We start from the raw sequence: 17,590 nt of genomic DNA, 5'->3' as shown, positions 1-17,590 counted from the left end.
TTCTTATAACAGTATGTCCTTTTACGTTATATTCCTTACAGGAAACACAAAGCTTAGTCTATCCTAGGTCAGAGATTTGATTCATGAGCTATTTCACTTCCCTTATAGCCTACACTCACTTGTTTCAAAGTTTGCTTTTTGCTGATCATTAACATTTATTCCATTACAGAGTCATATGACATTGTATTTATGTACTACTTTATTGAAGAAAGGCAGAAGGTTATTGTTCTGTCTTGTACCTGAATGGTGTTGATCTGCACGGCAGCGATCTGTGGAGACGCAGGAAGACTCAGTGTTCCCCTAAGACAGTGGGTGGATGTGCTGTCACAGTAAAAACCAAAGGGACAGAAGTGTACGCCATCAAGGCAGCACTGACCCTAAAGGATCACACAAAATGACTTAACATACATACTCACAAACCTTCCACATTCATGATTTGCTCAAAAACTACCAACCAGACTGTATATGCAGCAGAACCACTGCCCAAAAGGAGACCTGCAGCACGTTGTACCATCAGGGCAGACATAGGTATTGTCACAGTGAACCACAGAGACAGAAGGATTGTCAGATTTCACCAGAGGAGCAGGAACGCTCTTCTCCTCCTTCTCTTCCTCCTTCTCTGCAGGTATCTGAGGGGAAAGAGGGATTCTATACCATGGAAGCTCCTTTTTCTTACACAGCCGAGTCTCTACGTCACACTGATACCCTTGTGGACAGCAGTGGACCTTGTCTGGACAGCATACAGCCTTAAAGAAAACCCAAAGTTTAGTTTAGAGGATCCTTACACTATATCACAGCAAATATTAATACAAGATGTACTTTAGTTCAATGCAACATTAAATTAACTTTGTACTTATTCATTTACCACAAAAGTAAAAGAAATTAATAGCTATGATTTCTACTTACAGATGGATATTGGCAGCATGCATATCCTGTCTGAGTTTGGCAGCAGGTATTTTTGTCTTGACATTTTTTCCCATTTGGACAGACAGTACTGCCAGAAACCAGGCCCACCATGAGCAACACTAACACAGCAATCATCTAGACAAGCAGGAGAAAGCAACGCATATAGTACATTTTATGTAGCTTGTAGTAATGTCCCAAAAGAACCAGCAGTCAAACCTAAATAATCTCATCTCATCATCTCTAGCCACTTTATCCTGTTCTACAGGGTCGCAGGCAAGCTGGAGCCTATCCCAGCTGACTACGGGCGAAAGGCGGGGTACACCCTGGACAAGTCGCCAGGTCATCACAGGGCTGACACACAGACACAGACAGACAACCATTCACACTCACATTCACACCTACGGTCAATTTAGTGTCACTAGTTAACCTAACCTGCATGTCTTTGGACTGTGGGGGAAACCGGAGCACCCGGAGGAAACCCACGCGGACACGGGGAGAACATGCAAACTCCACACAGAAAGGCCCTCATCGGCCACGGGGCTCAAACCCGGACCTTCTTGCTGTGAGGCGACAGTGCTAACAACTACACCACCGTGCCACCCCAAACCTAAATAATGCATAATTCAATTCAATTTTATTTGTATAGCATTTTTAATAATGGACATTGTCACAAGGCAGCTTTACAGAAATATATAAATTCTGGATATAAATGTAACATATATGAATTTATAAATTTTTCCCCTCATGAGCAAGCCAGGAGCAACAGTGGCAAGGAAAAATTCCCTGAGATGGCATGAGGAAGAAACCTCAAGAGATCCCATCTTCATCTAGGTGATGCATAACAATTTTTAAATTACCATCAAGACATAGAACTCATCAGAGAGTAGAGTTATTTACCATTATACACTTCAACATCAAGGAAATTTTTGATAAAGTATAAAAAATTAAATTTCTACACTTGCCTTGCTTGTACAGTAGACTCTTTGTTAGTGATTTCTGTCTCCGTTTCAGTCCCAGATTCTCAAATGAATGCATCAACCCACAATCACTCTCATCAAGCAGATGTGCATCAGCCACATGCAGAAAAGAGGAACTGGCTCTTTCATATATCCTCCTTAATCAGCATTATATAAAGGCATGTTTTATTGTAGTGCAGCTAGGAAAGAAAAAGCACAGATCAGTACATCTCATTCAACTTACACTAACTGATTTCAACTCTGACAATATTTATATATGGAAATTTGAATAATTGAGTAATTTTGTTGAGAGGATCTTGAATAATTGTACTTAATTATATACCTAAGCATTATTTTTTTGGTATTTATACTTTCCTTGAAGGTTATTGAAACTGAATACATGTACTTCACAAGAAAAAAAATCCCAAAACATTAGTTACACTACAGGATGGCATGGTGGTGTAGTGGTTAGCACAGTCGCCTCACAGCAAGAAGGTCCTGGGTTCGAGCCCAGTGGCCGACAAGGGCCTTTCTGTGTGGAGTTTGCATGTTCTCCCTGTGTCTGTGTGGGTTTGCTCCGGTTTCCCCCACAGTCCAAAGACATGCAGGTTAGGCTAATTGATGGCTCTAAATTGACCGTGAGTGTGAATGGTTGTCTATGGTGGGGTTTACATTAGACCGTATCAGCGGATCATCAGATTAACGTTTTTAAAACTAATAGTACGTATGAAAAAGGCTTTGGACAAAATGTCAACTACTGGACGAAATGTCTTAACTACTGGACAAAAAGGCATTGAAACAAAACGGTCATTGGACCATTTGACCTGTATTCTATGGGAGGATGGCTAGACAGAAACCACTGTTCAAGAAGATACATATGAAAGCACAAGTGATCCAGTGAAGGTGTGCTTTTGGTGAGATGAGACCAAGATCAAGATACTGTATCTGGGCAAGTTTCAAAGTGCTATGTGTGTTGCAAACCTAACAGGTCATACCGTAATTAACACCATCTCTACAATGAAATATGGTGGTGGTTGCATCATGCGCCAGGTACACCTGCTACATCCTGCTACAGGGCTATTACAGAAGGTGTGTTGCCGGATGTCAGGGCATAATGAACAGAGATCTTGTCATAATTTTCATTGTCAAATGTTTTGTATTTGTCATTACAATTTAGTCATGGAATAAAAGCATGTCAATAAATACTTAAAATGGCCACACACAATTAACACTGCCTTTCAGCAGGACAATGCAATGGAGACATGGTTAAAAACATCAAAAGTCAAAAAGTCAAAGTCCAGATCTGAATATAATTGAGAATCTGTGGCAGTGTTTAACAAATTACAGTCAACAACCAGCCAACCTGAAGGGTCTGGAGCAAATCTTCCAGGAAGAATGGGCAAAACAGTGTGCCAAGCTGATAGTAACTTACACCAATGGGCTTAAAGGAAAACGGAAGACATATTTTTTATGATCAAAATTCTATTTATCTCATTTTATTAAATATAGGAATGCATTTTTTATAGCTATTTTGTTACTGCTATACCAGGTTATGAGTGTTTGAAATATGGTATGTAATATATCAGTCCATATGTCAAAGCAATGGCCATAAACGAGATTCATTGAGCCCTGTGCGAGACATCGTAGGACGGAAGTAAAATGTACAGCAGAAATCAAAGTGACCAACATCTGCCAACGTTGTCAAAAGACGCACGCACCCTCTTTCGAATGCTGATGTAATCAAGCTGGAAGTTTTGTTTGTTTTGATAGTAATCTGGAAAATTTGAAAAAAGTAGGCAGTAATCATCATTTAAACTCATTTTTGTGCAATATTTAGTTTGGAAAACAGTTTTCAAAATGGCGGCACTGACACCTGGCTGACACTTCACGTTTCGAACTCTCGCACAAGTCTCGGGAAGATCGCACGGATAAGCGACGCCTGCTGTGGGCCAAACAAACTAAATTCAACATGGCTAAAAACCGAATAGGCCGATAAGTATAATATTTAATTGAAATTAGTTGCCAATACGAGTCACGATATAAGGTTACTAAAACCGAAAACGTAATTCGTCTCGTCTCGTCTTCTTCCGCTTTATCCGGGACCGGGTCGCGGAGGCAGCAGTCTAAGCAGGGAAGCCCAAACTTCCCTTTACCCAGACACCTCGGCCAGCTCCTCGGGAAGAACACCGAGGCGTTCCCAGGCCAGCCGAGAGACATAGTCCCTCCAGCGTGTCCTGGGTCTTCCCCGGGGCCTCCTCCCGGGGGGACATGCCTGGAACACCTCCCCAGGGAGGCGTCCAGGAGGCATCCGAAAAAGATGCCCGAGCCACCTCAGCTGATTCCTCTCGATGTGGAGCAGCAGCGGCTCTACTCCGAGCTCCTCCCGAGTGACTGTGCTTCTCACCCTATCTCTAAGGGAGCGCCCAGCCACCCTGCGAAGGAAACTCATTTCGGCCGCTTGTATCCGCGATCTTGTCCTTTCGGTCATTACCCAAAGCTCATGACCATAGGTGAGAGTCGGAACGTAGATCGACCGGTAAATTGAGAGCTTCGCCTTTTGGCTCAGCTCCTTCTTCACCACAACGGACCGGTAAAGCGACCGCATCACTGCGGAGGCTGCACCGATCCGCCTGTCGATCTCACGCTCCATCCTTCCCTCACTCGTGAACAAGATCCCGAGATACTTAAACTCCTCCACTTGAGGCAGAACTTCTCCACCAACCTGGAGAGGGCAAGCCACCCTTTTCCGGTCGAGAACCATGGCCTCGGACTTGGAGGTGCTGATTCTCATCCCAGCCGCTTCACACTCGACTGCAAACCGCCCCAGTGCATGCTGAAGGTCCTGGTTTGAAGAAGCCAACAGGACAACATCATCCGCAAAAAGCAGAGATGAAATCCTGTGGTTCCCAAACAGGATTCCTTCTGGCCCCTGGCTGCGCCTAGAAATTCTGTCCATAAAAATTATGAACAGAACCGGTGACAAAGGGCAGCCCTGCCGGAGTCCAACATGCACTGGGAACAGGTCTGACTTACTGCCGGCAATGCGAACCAGACTCCTGCTCCGTTCGTACAGGGACCGGACAGCCCTTAGCAAAGAGCCCCGAACCCCATACTCCCGAAGCACCCCCCACAGAATACTACGGGGGACACGGTCGAATGCCTTCTCCAGATCCACAAAGCACATGTGGACTGGTTGGGCAAACTCCCATGAACCCTCGAGCACCCTATGAAGGGTATAGAGCTGGTCCAGTGTTCCGCGACCAGGACGAAAACCGCATTGTTCCTCCTGGATCCAAGGTTCGACTATTGGTCGAATTCTCCTCTCCAGTACCCTGGAGTAAACCTTCCCTGGGAGGCTGAGAAGTGTGATTCCCCTATAATTGGGGCACACTCTCCGGTCCCCTTTCTTAAAAAGAGGGACCACCACCCCAGTCTGCCACTCCAGAGGCACTGTCCCTGACCGCCACGCGATGTTGCAGAGGCGTGTCAACCAAGACAGCCCCACAACATCCAGAGACTTGAGATACTCAGGGCGGATCTCATCCACCCCCGGTGCCTTGCCACCGAGGAGCTTGCAAACCACCTCAGTGACTTCGGCTTGGGTAATGGACGAGTCCACCTCTGAGTCATCAGCCTCAGTCTCCTCAGTGGAAGACATGACGGTGGGATTGAGGAGATCCTCAAAGTATTCCTTCCACCGCCCGACAATGTCCCCAGTCGAGGTCAACAGCTCCCCACCCGCACTGTAAACAGTGTTGGCAGAGTACTGCTTCCCCCTCCTGAGGCGCCGGACGGTTTGCCAGAATTTCTTCGAGGCCGACCGATAGTCCTTCTCCATGGCCTCCCCGAACTCCTCCCAGTTCCGAGTTTTTGCCTCCGCAACTGCCCGAGCTGCAGCACGCCTGGCCTGCTGATACCCGTCAGCTGCCTCGGGAGTCCTGGAGGTTAACATGGCCCGATAGGACTCCTTCTTCAGCTTGACGGCATCCCTTACTTCCGGTGTCCACCACCGGGTTCGGGGATTGCCGCCACGACAGGCACCGGAGACCTTGCGGCCACAGCTCTGAACAGCTGCGTCCACAATGGAGGTAGAGAACATGGTCCACTCAGACTCAATGTCCCCCGCCTCCCTCGGAAGCTGGGAAAAGCTCTCCCGGAGGTGGGAGTTAAAGACCTCCCCGACAGAGTGCTCGGCCAGACGTTCCCAGCAGACCCTCACCATACGTTTGGGCCTGCCAGGTCTGTCCAGCTTCCTCCTCCGCCAGCGGATCCAACTCACCACCAGGTGGTGATCAGTTGACAGCTCAGCCCCTCTCTTCACCCGAGTGTCCAAGACATAGGGCCGGAGATCAGATGAAACGACTACAAAGTCTATCATTGACCTCCGACCTAAGGTGTCCTGGTGCCACGTGCACTTATGGACACCCCTATGCTCGAACATGGTGTTCGTTATGGACAAACCGTGACTAGCACAGAAGTCCAATAACAAAACACCACTCGGGTTCAGATCGGGGAGGCCGTTCCTCCCAACCACGCCCCTCCAGGTGTCACTGTCATCTCCCACGTGAGCATTGAAGTCCCCCAGTAACACAATGGAGTCCCCAGTCTGAGCACTCCTCAGTACCTCTCCCAGGGACTCCAAGAAGGCCGGATACTCTATACTGCTATTTGGGCCATAGGCACAAACAACAGCAAGAGCCCTCTCCCCAATCCGAAGGCGCAGCGAGGCGACCCTCTCGTTCACTGGGGTAAACTCCAACACATGGCGGCTGAGCTGGGGAGCTATAAGCAAGCCCACACCAGCCCGCCGCCGCTCACCACGGGCGACTCCAGAGAAGTGGAGAGTCCAGCCCCTCTCGAGGAGCTGGGTTCCAGAGCCCAAGCTGTGCGTGGAGGTGAGCCCGACTATCTCTAGCCGGTACCTCTCAACCTCCCGCACAAGCTCAGGCTCTTTCCCCCCCAGCGAAGTGACATTCCATGTCCCAACAGCCAGCCGCTGTGTCCGGGGATCAGGTCGTTGAGGCCCCTGCCTTCGACTGCCACCCAATCCACATTGCACCAGTCCCCTACTGCTACCTCTGTGGGTGGTGAACCCACAGGAGGTCGGGCCCACGTCAGCTCTTCGGGCTGAGCCCGGCCGGGCCCCATGGGCAAAGGCCCGGCCACCAAGCGCTCGCATACGAGCCCCAACCCCGGGCCTGGCTCCAGGGTGGGGCCCCGGCTGCGTCATCCCGGGCGACGTCACGGTCCTCGGATTTTTCTCCATAGGGGTTTTGGTGAACTGCTCTTAGTCTGGCCTGTCACCTAGGACCTGTCTGCCTTGGGAAACCCTGACAGGGGCATAATGCCCCCGACAACATAGCTCCTAGGATCATTCAAGCACACAAACCCCTCCACCACAATAAGGTGGCAGTTCAAGGAGGGGCGAAAACGTAATTGAACACGTTAATTAAGAAATAAAGCAAGTTTAAAAATGACTTCAGTTCCCCTTTAAAACATGTTCTTGCAGGAATGTTGTTTAAGAAGTCTGAAGGGATTGAAAACTTGTGCAAGCTACATTTTTCACATCCTGACAGGAACAACATGCTGAAGTGTCATTTGTATTCCAGACAAATCTCATGACTTTTCAGGCGGTTCAGTACTTTCGCAAGGCCACTGTAAAAAATTGCACACTATTGTAAATTTCCATGAAATGGTTAGAAGTATAACATTTATCATATAAGGGATGAATATAAGAACACTACTTAAGCTGTTGACGTTTCAATAGCGCCATCTCACTGTAACTACGGAAAGCCAAAGGTATCATATTCAGTTTTATTTATTTATTTATTTATTTATTAAAATGAAATTAAGAAATATGTTTATTATATAGGTGCAGTAATTAGAACTGTTGCCTTACAGCAAGAAGGTTCTAGGTTCGAACATGCTAGCTGACTGGGGCCTTTCTGTGTGGAGTTTGCATGTTCTTCTCATGAGTTTCCTCTGGTTTCCTCCAACAGTCCAAAGATATGCAGATTAGGTCAAGTGACTACACTAAATTACCCATAGATGTGAATGAGAGTGTGAATGACTGCCTGTCTCTGGTGGGGTTTACATTAGACCGTATCAGCGGATCATCAGATTAACGTTTTTAAAACGATTAGCATGCACACAGCAACGCCAATACACGATTCGCATGCACACAGCAACGCCAATACACGGATACGCTCGGCTCCGCAGGCATCCTGCGCTCCAAATCACTCCGCCCTGAACAGCGAGTGCCCTCTGGAGGGTGCGCACTCCGGCCCTGCGCAGCTCACAGAGCGCGCGAGTGAAGCGCACGAGCAGTGATTCGGGACTGAGCCGCTGTGTGTGTGATCCCAGTGCATATCGGGCATGCGCGTCACTTACCACTTGCAAGTGGAAGGATGGCAAGCCTAAAGACAATCATAACTACACAATGGGCAGTATTTGCATCAGTATTTGCAGTATTTTCATACTTTTATACTCTTTAATGAAAGGTGATACAAGGCGGAAGTCCGCGCCGTTTTTCAGCAGTCGCGTCACATGACCAACGCCAGCGAATCAGGAAGGTGGATGTCATAGTGACGTTGTCCAATGACGACGCCAGCTAGAGCTCAGCACAGTGTATCCGTGTATTCTCAATGTTTACACAGCACCGGACCAGACACGATCTGGATTGAATACGTGGACCCTGGCGGATTCCCGTTTCCCGGCGTTTTAATGTAAACGGACAGTGCATCCGCGAAGAAAACGAGACAGATACGGTCTAATGTAAACTTGGCCTATGTGTCAGCCCTGCGATAACCTGGCGACTTGTCCAGGGTGTAGTCAGCTGGGATAGGCTCCAGCTTGCCTGCGACCCTGTAGGACAGGATAAGCAGTTACAGATAATGAATAGATGGATAGTTATTGTGCTTGCTCAAGCACACTATTGTCCTTCTTAAGTTTACTTATTCTGCCTTATTCCGACACGTTTTTTGGATCCACTACTCCTCCTAGGGCGTTCGAGATAGAGACACTGTTCCAACTCTGAGACGTCTGCCCCGAAGTGGTGTAGTGTGCTTGTACACAGCTTTTGGATCAACGTGCCCGTTCTCTTGTTCTTGTCATTTTTCTTTTGTTTTTTTCCCATAGAGAAGGAATATCTTGAAGTATCACATGAGGTTTGGTGCATCTGCAATGGAGCGTGTCTGAGTAGGACGATTCGATTCATGAGCCCTATAGGGCTCATGAATCGAATCGTCCTACTCAGACACGCTCCATTGCAGATGCACCAAACCTCATGTGATACTTCAGGCCAACTCCCCCGACACATACATGCAATCGGTTCTGACCCGCACTCGTATTTTTCCTTTCTTTTTGCTCATCCCTTTTTCCTCCATAGGCTTGCATTGATTTTTGGCCCCATTGAAAATGAATGGTGTTTCAGGAGAAAAACTTTCACTCTCCATCAATTTTTTTAACCAAGTGACCAAACTTCAAGAAACTTCACTTGATGCCTCAGGCCAAGTCCCTGCACAGATCCATCCCCTCATCTGAGACCTGCACTCATCTTTTCCTTGGTTTTCACGCATCTCTTTTTACCTCCATAGGCTCCCATTGATTTTTGGCCCCATTCAAATGAATGGAGTTTTGCTCAGTAACACTTCGCCACACATCCACCAAACTTCATATGGCACCTCAGGCCAAAATCACCCATCACACACATGATATCGGTTCTGACCCGCACTCGTCTTTGTCTTGCCTTTCATCCGTCCATTTTTTTCTCCATTTTGCTGCTAATCAGTGGAAGCTTGACTGAGTCATTTCTCCCTTCCCCCATAGGTGATGATGCATTTGGCAAGGATCTGATCATTTCAGACTTTGCAAGCAAATCAACTTCAACTCAATGGCCACTTTATTAGGAATACTTACACGCACACACGATAGCAATTAGCATATAAATGTTCACGTGTTACCATGCTAGCTGTTAGCATGTTACCCATTACGATATCATGCCTGCTGTTAGCTCGCGAGTTGTTAGCATGTTCACCATTAGCATGTTATCATGAGAGCTGTTAACATGTTAGGATTAGCATGGCAGCATGCAGAGTTCCCATGTTTGCTGTTAGCGAGTTCGCCTGAGCATGTTAGCATGCTAACTGTTAGCATATTAGCTGTTAGCATGTCGCCCTCCGTGTGTTAGCATGCTAAAAGTTAACATAGTAGCCATTAGCATGCTAGCCTGTTAGCTGTTAGCATGATAACTGTCAGCATATTAGCCTTAAAGTGTTAGAATTTTAACAAATAGCATGTTAATCATTAGCATGTTATAATGCTAGCTGTTAGTATGTTATCTATTAGCATGTTATCTATTAGCCTGTTAGCATTAACATGTTAACATGGTAGCTTTTAGCATGTTAGCATGCTGTTAGCATGTTAGTATGTTAACTGTTAGCATGCTAGTTGTTAGCATGTTGGCATTAGCATGTTGGCATGCTAGCTTTTAGCATGCTAGCATGATAGCTGTTCTGCTACAGCTCAGCAAGCACACAGCATTTTCTCTGCGGAAATGCAGTCTAGTTACACTACAGCTATTCATGTGTGTCTGAGTGACGGGGATAAATCTACAGTGGTGCACTTGAGGATGAACCCCTGGCACTACCTCAGTAAAATGTTTCATTATGCTGAAGTAAACAAAGGAGTAAATTTGAAGATCAAATTTGTTCTTATTTGCAAGAATTTGTTTTGTTGTTTTCAAGTTCAAAACAATTACCTTTTCCTTCATTTGCTAATTTTTTTTCCTGTTGTCTTTGGTAATGCCATGTTAGTCGAGCATCAAATCCAGGGACTAATGTAACTAGCTAGTAATTAGGTTTTCAGGCAAATGCATGGATTAAAGCAAAAAAAAATCATCTGACTGAAAAAAGAAGCTCCATGTCGTTGGCCCCTACCACATCAGCAATGCGTCAAATTTTAAATGCCGTGTTGTCCATTATCCCCTAGGCCCCTACTTATAGTACATTTACATAATTTTTTTTTTTTTTAAAGATATTTTTTTGGGCTTTTTGCACCTTTATTGGATAGGACAGCGCAGAGACAGGAAACGAGCGGGAGAGAGAGACGGGAAGGGATCGGGAAATGACCTCGGGCCGGAATCGAACCCGGGTCGCCCACACTCATGGCATGGCGCCCTAACCACCTGAGCCACGACGCCCCCACATTTACATAATTTTAACAATGACTAAAGCTAAGGCAAGACTTGACCATTGTCATTACTGGCTATAAATGATGAAACATCAAGTTTTCAGCGCAAAGTGCAAATTTATTTCAACAATTTCAAAAAGTGCAAGTGCAGTTGAACTTGAACCATGCTTTCAAAAGAGTGGAACAGAAAGAACTTGCAAGAAAAGTAAAGTGAAAGTTCACTTTTTCTGCTTCTTCGCAGTGAAGCCAAAGGCATCTAGTTTTTTGCCATTGCTTCCTTAGACTTTTTTTATGGCAAACTACACAAAAGCACACACCTGCCATTTCATCTTTTTGCACCATGAACTAAATGGCTTGCCATTATGGCCCATTTCATTTCGCCAAGCCCATCTCCACTTATTCTTTACCGTTTTGTGGATGTCTGACACATCTGTGCCTTCATTTAAAAGAAGCGCGTCCGCAAAACCGAAAGTAATTTGACGCGCTCTAGTGATGGAAATCGAAGGGCCTATGTCCGGTGAAATATGGCCTTATACACAGTACTCGAGTTGAGGGGGGATGTGGGGGGAGGCATCCCCCTTCTGAAATAAAAATCTCAAATCATTCCCTTTATAAAATGGCCATCCCCCCATCACATCCCTTGTGCCATTTTACCAATTATTGTGGAAATTAGCCTACTATTATTTTAACAAATATTACTACCATTTCAGCATAAGAGGCTTTGCGCAGTGATAGCCTACATGTAGCCGGATAAAAAAGACGCATAGCAGAGTGGAGATTTCTGAAAACTCCATCTTCAGACACTCGTGTAAATCGGGAAACCGAAGCAACAGTGGGCGAGAGGGCGCGCGTGAATATAATGAGTCATAGGTGTGAATCTTTCACCGAATGCCAACTGTCCCGGTTCTTCATGAAATCGCACGCGCAAATTCATCAGGTTAACTTTCAAATAACTGTTCTTGTGCACTTGCGACACTGGAGCCACTTTCCTGAATTTTGAGCTTCGGAGTATTCGCTTCTTTATCTATTTAATCAATGAATTTGTCACATACATTAAATTACTAATGTAAACCATTAGTAGCCTATTTAAGCAATCGCTGTTTTCTCCACTGTTTTCCGGCCTTTTGTGCTTAGTGAATGAGACACTTCATTACACTCCACTGACCGACTTCCAATTCCGGACTTTTTTGAAAATGTAAAATATAGGCCTGCGAGATGTTTTTTTGGGACTTAATTCGCGTTGGTCCTTCACTATTAATTTTTGAGACTGACGAGGCAGTAAATACTGTGGAATTATTTTCTCCTTACTATGAAGTTTGGCATCTTAAACAAGTGTCGGGAAATCTTGCAGCCCGACTCTACAGCCTCCAATATTTAAGCGAACTGCTGAAGCCATAATGTTTAAAGATTAAATCGTAGGCTAATCAAACCAAAGAAAAACACAGCCTTTCCAGAACATTGTCTGCCGAAGCCTGTTTAACCTAAAACGCTTAATAGCATAGATCTTGCTGTGGCTTCAACTTTTTCACCTGATCACCTTTCAGTAGGCAAATATCATTATTACTACTACAAAAGGCCTAGTATTAGTAGTAGACAAGTAACCTAGTTGCCTAGTAGTAGGACAGCCAAATAGTTTCATCAGTGGCCTACGCCGAGCCTCCCTGGGACTAGACAGTAGCGGAGGCTGTATTTATTTATTTAGGCCTATCAAGCGCAACAACTTATTCCTTTACATATACTCAAACATAGCACAAGAAAGGGTTCAACAACAGGCAATCACAGCAGCTTGGTGAAGTTCTAAATCACATCGGTGTCAGACCTATGGGCCTACCCCCCCTTTTTTTCCCCTCGGATCTGCATCACTCTCATTACTGACCTTTAGCGCTCCCAGTTGACGGAAATCAGTCGTAGCGACGGAAAACTTTAATCCATGCAAATGCTGTCACTGCAGGTTTTTCAAGTTCACATTAAAACATGGCATCAGTCCAAAACATTTCCTTTTTAATACTGAAGTACAGGGGTGCTTGAAAGTTTGTGAACGCTTTAGAATTTTCTATATTTCTGCATCAATCTGACCTAAAACATCATCAGATTTTCACACAAGTCCTAAAAGTAGATAAAGAGAACCCAGGTAAACAAATGAGACAAAAATATTATACTTGGTAATTTATTTATTGAGGAAAATGATCCAATATTACATATCTGTGAGTGGCAACAGTATGTGAACCTTTGCTTTCAGTATCTGGTGTGACCCCCTTGTGCAGCAAGAACTGCAACTAAATGTTTCCGGTAACTGTTGATCAGTCCTGCACACCGGCTTGGAGGAATTTTAGCCCATTCCTCCGTACAGAACAGCTTCAACTCTGGGATGTTGGTGGGTTTCCTCACATGAACTGCTCGCTTCAGGTCCTTCCACAACATTTCGATTGGATTAAGGTCAGGACTTTGACTTGGCCATTCCAAAACATTAACTTTATTCTTCTTTAACCATTCTTTGGTAGAATGACTTGTGTGCTTAGGGTCGTTGTCTAGCTGCATGACCCACCTTCTCTTGAGATTCAGCTCATGGACAGATGTCCTGACATTTTCCTTTAGAATTCGCTGGTATAATTCAGAATCCATTGTTCCATCAATGATGGCAAGCCGTCCTGGCCCAGATGCAGCAAAACAGGCCCAAACCATGATACTACCACCACCATGTTTCACAGATGGGATAAGGTTCTTATGCTGGAATGCAGTGTTTTCCATTCTCCAAACATAACACTTCTCATTTAAACCAAAAAGTTCTATTTTGTTCTCATCTGGCCACAAAACATTTTTCCAATAGCCTTTTGGCTTGTCCACGTGAGCTTTAGCAAACTGCAGACGAGCAGCAATGTTCTTTTTGGAGAGCAGTGGCTTTCTCCTTGCAACCCTGCCATGCACACCATTGTTGTTCAGTGTTCTCCTGATGGTGGACTCATGAACATTAGCCAATGTGAGAGAGGCCTTCAGTTGCTTAGAAGTTACCCTAGGGTCTTTTGTGACCTCGTCGACTATTACACGCCTTGCTCTTGGAGTGATCTTTGTTGGTCGACCACTCCTGGGGAGGGTTACAATGGTCTTGAATTTCCTCCATTTTTACACAGTCTGTCTGACTGTGAATTGGTGGAGTCCAAACTCTTTAGAGATGGTTTTGTAACCTTTTCCAACCTGATGAACATCAACAACGCTTTTTCTGAGGTTCTCCGAAATCTCCTTTGTTTGTGCCATGATACACTTCCACAAACGTGTTGTGAAGATCAGACTTTGATAGATCCCTGTTCTTTAAATAAAACAGGGTGCCCACTCACACCTGTTTGTCATCCCATTGATTGAAAACACCTGACTCTAATTTCACCTTCAAATTAACTGCTAATCCTAGAGGTTCACATACTTTTGCCACTCAAATATAATATTTTTTGTCTCATTTGTTTAACTGGGTTCTCTTTATTTACTTTTAGGACTTGTGTGAGAATCTGATGATGTTTTAGGTCATATTTATGCAGAAATATAGAAAGTTCTAAAGGGTTCACAAACTTTCAAGCACCACTGTACATTTAGAAGTAGCAAGCATTTTACTTTCACTTGATTGCATTTGTGGCTGGATACTTCCATTTTTAATCAAGTAAGATTTTGACATACGTATTATCTATACTTTCACTTGTCATTCATTTTTCATACCCCAATGATAACGTGGCCAGACGTCCCGGTTTGACCGGGACAGTCCTGATTTTGAGTTACGTGTCCCCAGTCCTGACAAAGGTCCGTCGGGATGCTGAAATGTCCCGGTTTACACCAAACACTAGCAAACTGTCCCGGTTACAGCGATCAAACACTAACAAACTGTCCCGGTTACAGCGATCATATATAGCCAACGAGATGTCAATAAAGCTTCTAGCAATTCAGCATCAATGTGCGCGTGTGCGCGCAGTCAACCTTACAATGTATCTATTTGTACAATGTTGCAATAGCGGCCGCGTTATAATGCTTTTTTTTCGCTAGCGGCTGTCAACTACTGCGCGATAATGCCGAACTGATGAGCGCTGGGCGGAGATGTTCGCGCACTTCAAGAGTAGGGAGATTCCTTACAGCAATGTCAGCCAGCTTTGCCAGTTTGCCATGTGCCTACCTGGCACCAACGCTCCAGTTGAGCGAATATTTTCACTCATGAGTAACACCTGACTGATGAGAGGAATCGCATGACCTTGCCTACTCTCAAAGCCTTGCTCATTACCCGGGCCAATTTCAACGATACTTGTTCGCAGTTTTACAGCAGGCTCTCAGGCTAATAAAGCACAACTGGAGCAAATTCACTCATCATGTAAATATATGCAATAAAATGGCATCTTCTTTAGGGTGGGTGGCTGTGTTTCTGAAACATTTTTTGTTGTCTTTCATCTGTTTCATGTGTCTTTAATCTGTATCACAGATTGTCTTGACTTGTTTGATGCTGTTGTCAACTCAGGGTTCACATTTTCAAAATAGTTAACAGCCGACACTGGTTAAGATTAAACAGAGGCATTTTGGGTAAAGGTTCGGAGGTGACAACGATTAGGCGACAACGATTAGGCTCATGCGCTCGTTCCTGTTACAATGCATAGCTTATTGTTTAAAAAAAAAAAAAGTTCATCGCATAAAATGTTGATGTTCATCTCATCTCATTATCTCTAGCCGCTTTATCCTGTCCTACAGGGTCGCAGGCAAGCTGGAGCCTATCCCAGCTATGGGCGAAAGGCAGGGTACACCCTGGACAAGTCGCCAGGTCATCACAGGGCTGACACATAGACACCCATTCACACCTACGGTCAATTTAGAGTCACCAGTTAACCTAACCGGCATGTCTTTGGACTGTGGGAGAAACTGGAGCACCCGGAGGAAACCCACGCGGACACGGGGAGAACATGCAAACTCCACACAGAAAGGCCCTCGCCGGCCACGGGGCTCGAACCCGGACCTTCTTGCTGTGAGGCGACAGCGCTAACCACTACACCACCGTGCCACCCATGTTGATGTTCATATGCAAGCAATGCATTTTCTTGGCGTTTTCACAAAGGTGAAATAAATCAGTTGAAATTTAGGCTATTGGCCTATTCCCTATCATCACATCTGTTGTCTGATTTTCTTACTTTAACTGAGTTGTGATAGAAGTACATGTAGATAACAAGAAAATACTTGATTATTCTCTGAAATGTTGATAAAAGTGAGCTTCTACAAAATGATAAAAGCACCTGTCTGAGCCATGGTTTGAGCCGACACATGTTTACATCAAAACGCGTGTGTGTGCACGAGTATCACGGTCACGCGCAAAGTGTCCCGGTTTTAGGCTTGGGAAATCTGGTCACCCTACCCAATGATGATAATGTTAGAAACATCAGAAAACAATCACTCAGTTTTAAGGTGATTAAACACAGTACCTATTCTAACATGGTGCCAGTTTTACTGTCCCTGTGATTTACAGACTCCCCATAACCACATAGCTTTTTGTCTCATTTCCTTTTTTTTTTTTTTTTTATTCTGGTCAAGCAAATCAATTTCCCCTAGAGATTGTTTAATGTATACTTAACACTGTGAAACAAATGAGAAGGAATTTAAAAAAATGAAATAATAAAAAAGGGCAAGTGTCCATGCTTTTAAAGTAAGTGCATTAGAGAGGGATTGAGGAAGTTGAAAGGAAACCCCACCCCACCCCACTAAATAAATAAATGTTTGCTAATCATGGTAAGTGCCCTGATGTTCCCTCCGCAAGTTTCAAGTAAAAATAAAGCTTTATAACAAATTTTAAAAGTTATAATATTGCTAAAAACAGGCTTACCCGGACGCAATCATTTGCACTGAACCCAGATATTCGCCTGTGACGTAAACGGCGCACGAGAACGTCGTTTAATTTCGTTAAAAAGAGCAATCAAATAAAGGCTTTTAATTTTAGAAGTCTCTCTGTGTGCGTGTGTGTGTCTAAGAGTGTGCGCATGCGCGTGCAATGATTCAAGCGGGTTGAACACAACCAAAGTGCTGTTCCTGCATGGACGCCACTAGGATTGAGGCCGGTTGGCAGCCACTTTCCACGACTTCCCTTTCCGGCGGCCATTCGTTGCCATGGCAGCAGTTAGAGCATGCGTTCTTTGTATGTCATAATTTCGACTTTTTTCTCGAAAATTTCGACTTTTTTTCTCGAAGATTTCGACTTTTAATCTCGAAAAATTCGACTTTTTTCTCGAAAATTCCGATTTTTAATCTCGGAATTTCGAGTTTTTTCTTGAAATTTCCGACTTTTAATCTCGGAATTTAGAAAAAATATTTTCTCCAAGTGGCCCTAATACGCTTCCGTACACCAGCGCTGCTCGAGGCCGTTTTAATCTGTCTCTGGGTATCATTGTCCAATCAGGGTGGTCTTGCTTCTAGAGTACCGCCCCTTTTGGGGCGATTTCAGTCACGCTGAAAATCACACAAGAGTTCACTGATAGAGTCCCATGTTAATATATATATATATATATATATATATATATATATATATATATATT

General features: G+C 44.7%; 1 protein-coding gene across 2 annotated transcripts in view; it reads right to left on the bottom strand.

Moving 5' to 3' along the window:
- LOC132900583 (progranulin-like) overlaps positions 1–17,103 on the bottom strand; it is a 28,504-nt gene extending 11,401 nt beyond the window's left edge. The window contains exons 1-5 of one of the 2 annotated variants that reach the window (XM_060942760.1): positions 16,885–17,102; positions 1,869–2,062; positions 907–1,041; positions 456–746; positions 240–377 (exon numbers count right to left, since the gene is read on the bottom strand). In XM_060942760.1, coding sequence (XP_060798743.1) covers positions 240–377; positions 456–746; positions 907–1,041 — 564 coding nt within the window. In that variant the 5' untranslated portion in view covers positions 1,869–2,062; positions 16,885–17,102. Of the gene's footprint in view, positions 1–239; positions 378–455; positions 747–906; positions 1,042–1,868; positions 2,063–16,884 lie in introns of both variants that reach the window. The other variant, XM_060942761.1, reaches the window with a different exon arrangement.
- Between the last annotated feature and the right edge of the window lie 487 nt (positions 17,104–17,590).

The sequence above is a fragment of the Neoarius graeffei genome, chromosome 16 (genome assembly GCF_027579695.1).
Source record: "Neoarius graeffei isolate fNeoGra1 chromosome 16, fNeoGra1.pri, whole genome shotgun sequence".
In the NCBI taxonomy this organism is placed as follows: domain Eukaryota; kingdom Metazoa; phylum Chordata; class Actinopteri; order Siluriformes; family Ariidae; genus Neoarius; species Neoarius graeffei.
Note: the sequence above shows the minus strand (reverse complement) of the source record. Positions and strands in the feature narration are given on the sequence as shown.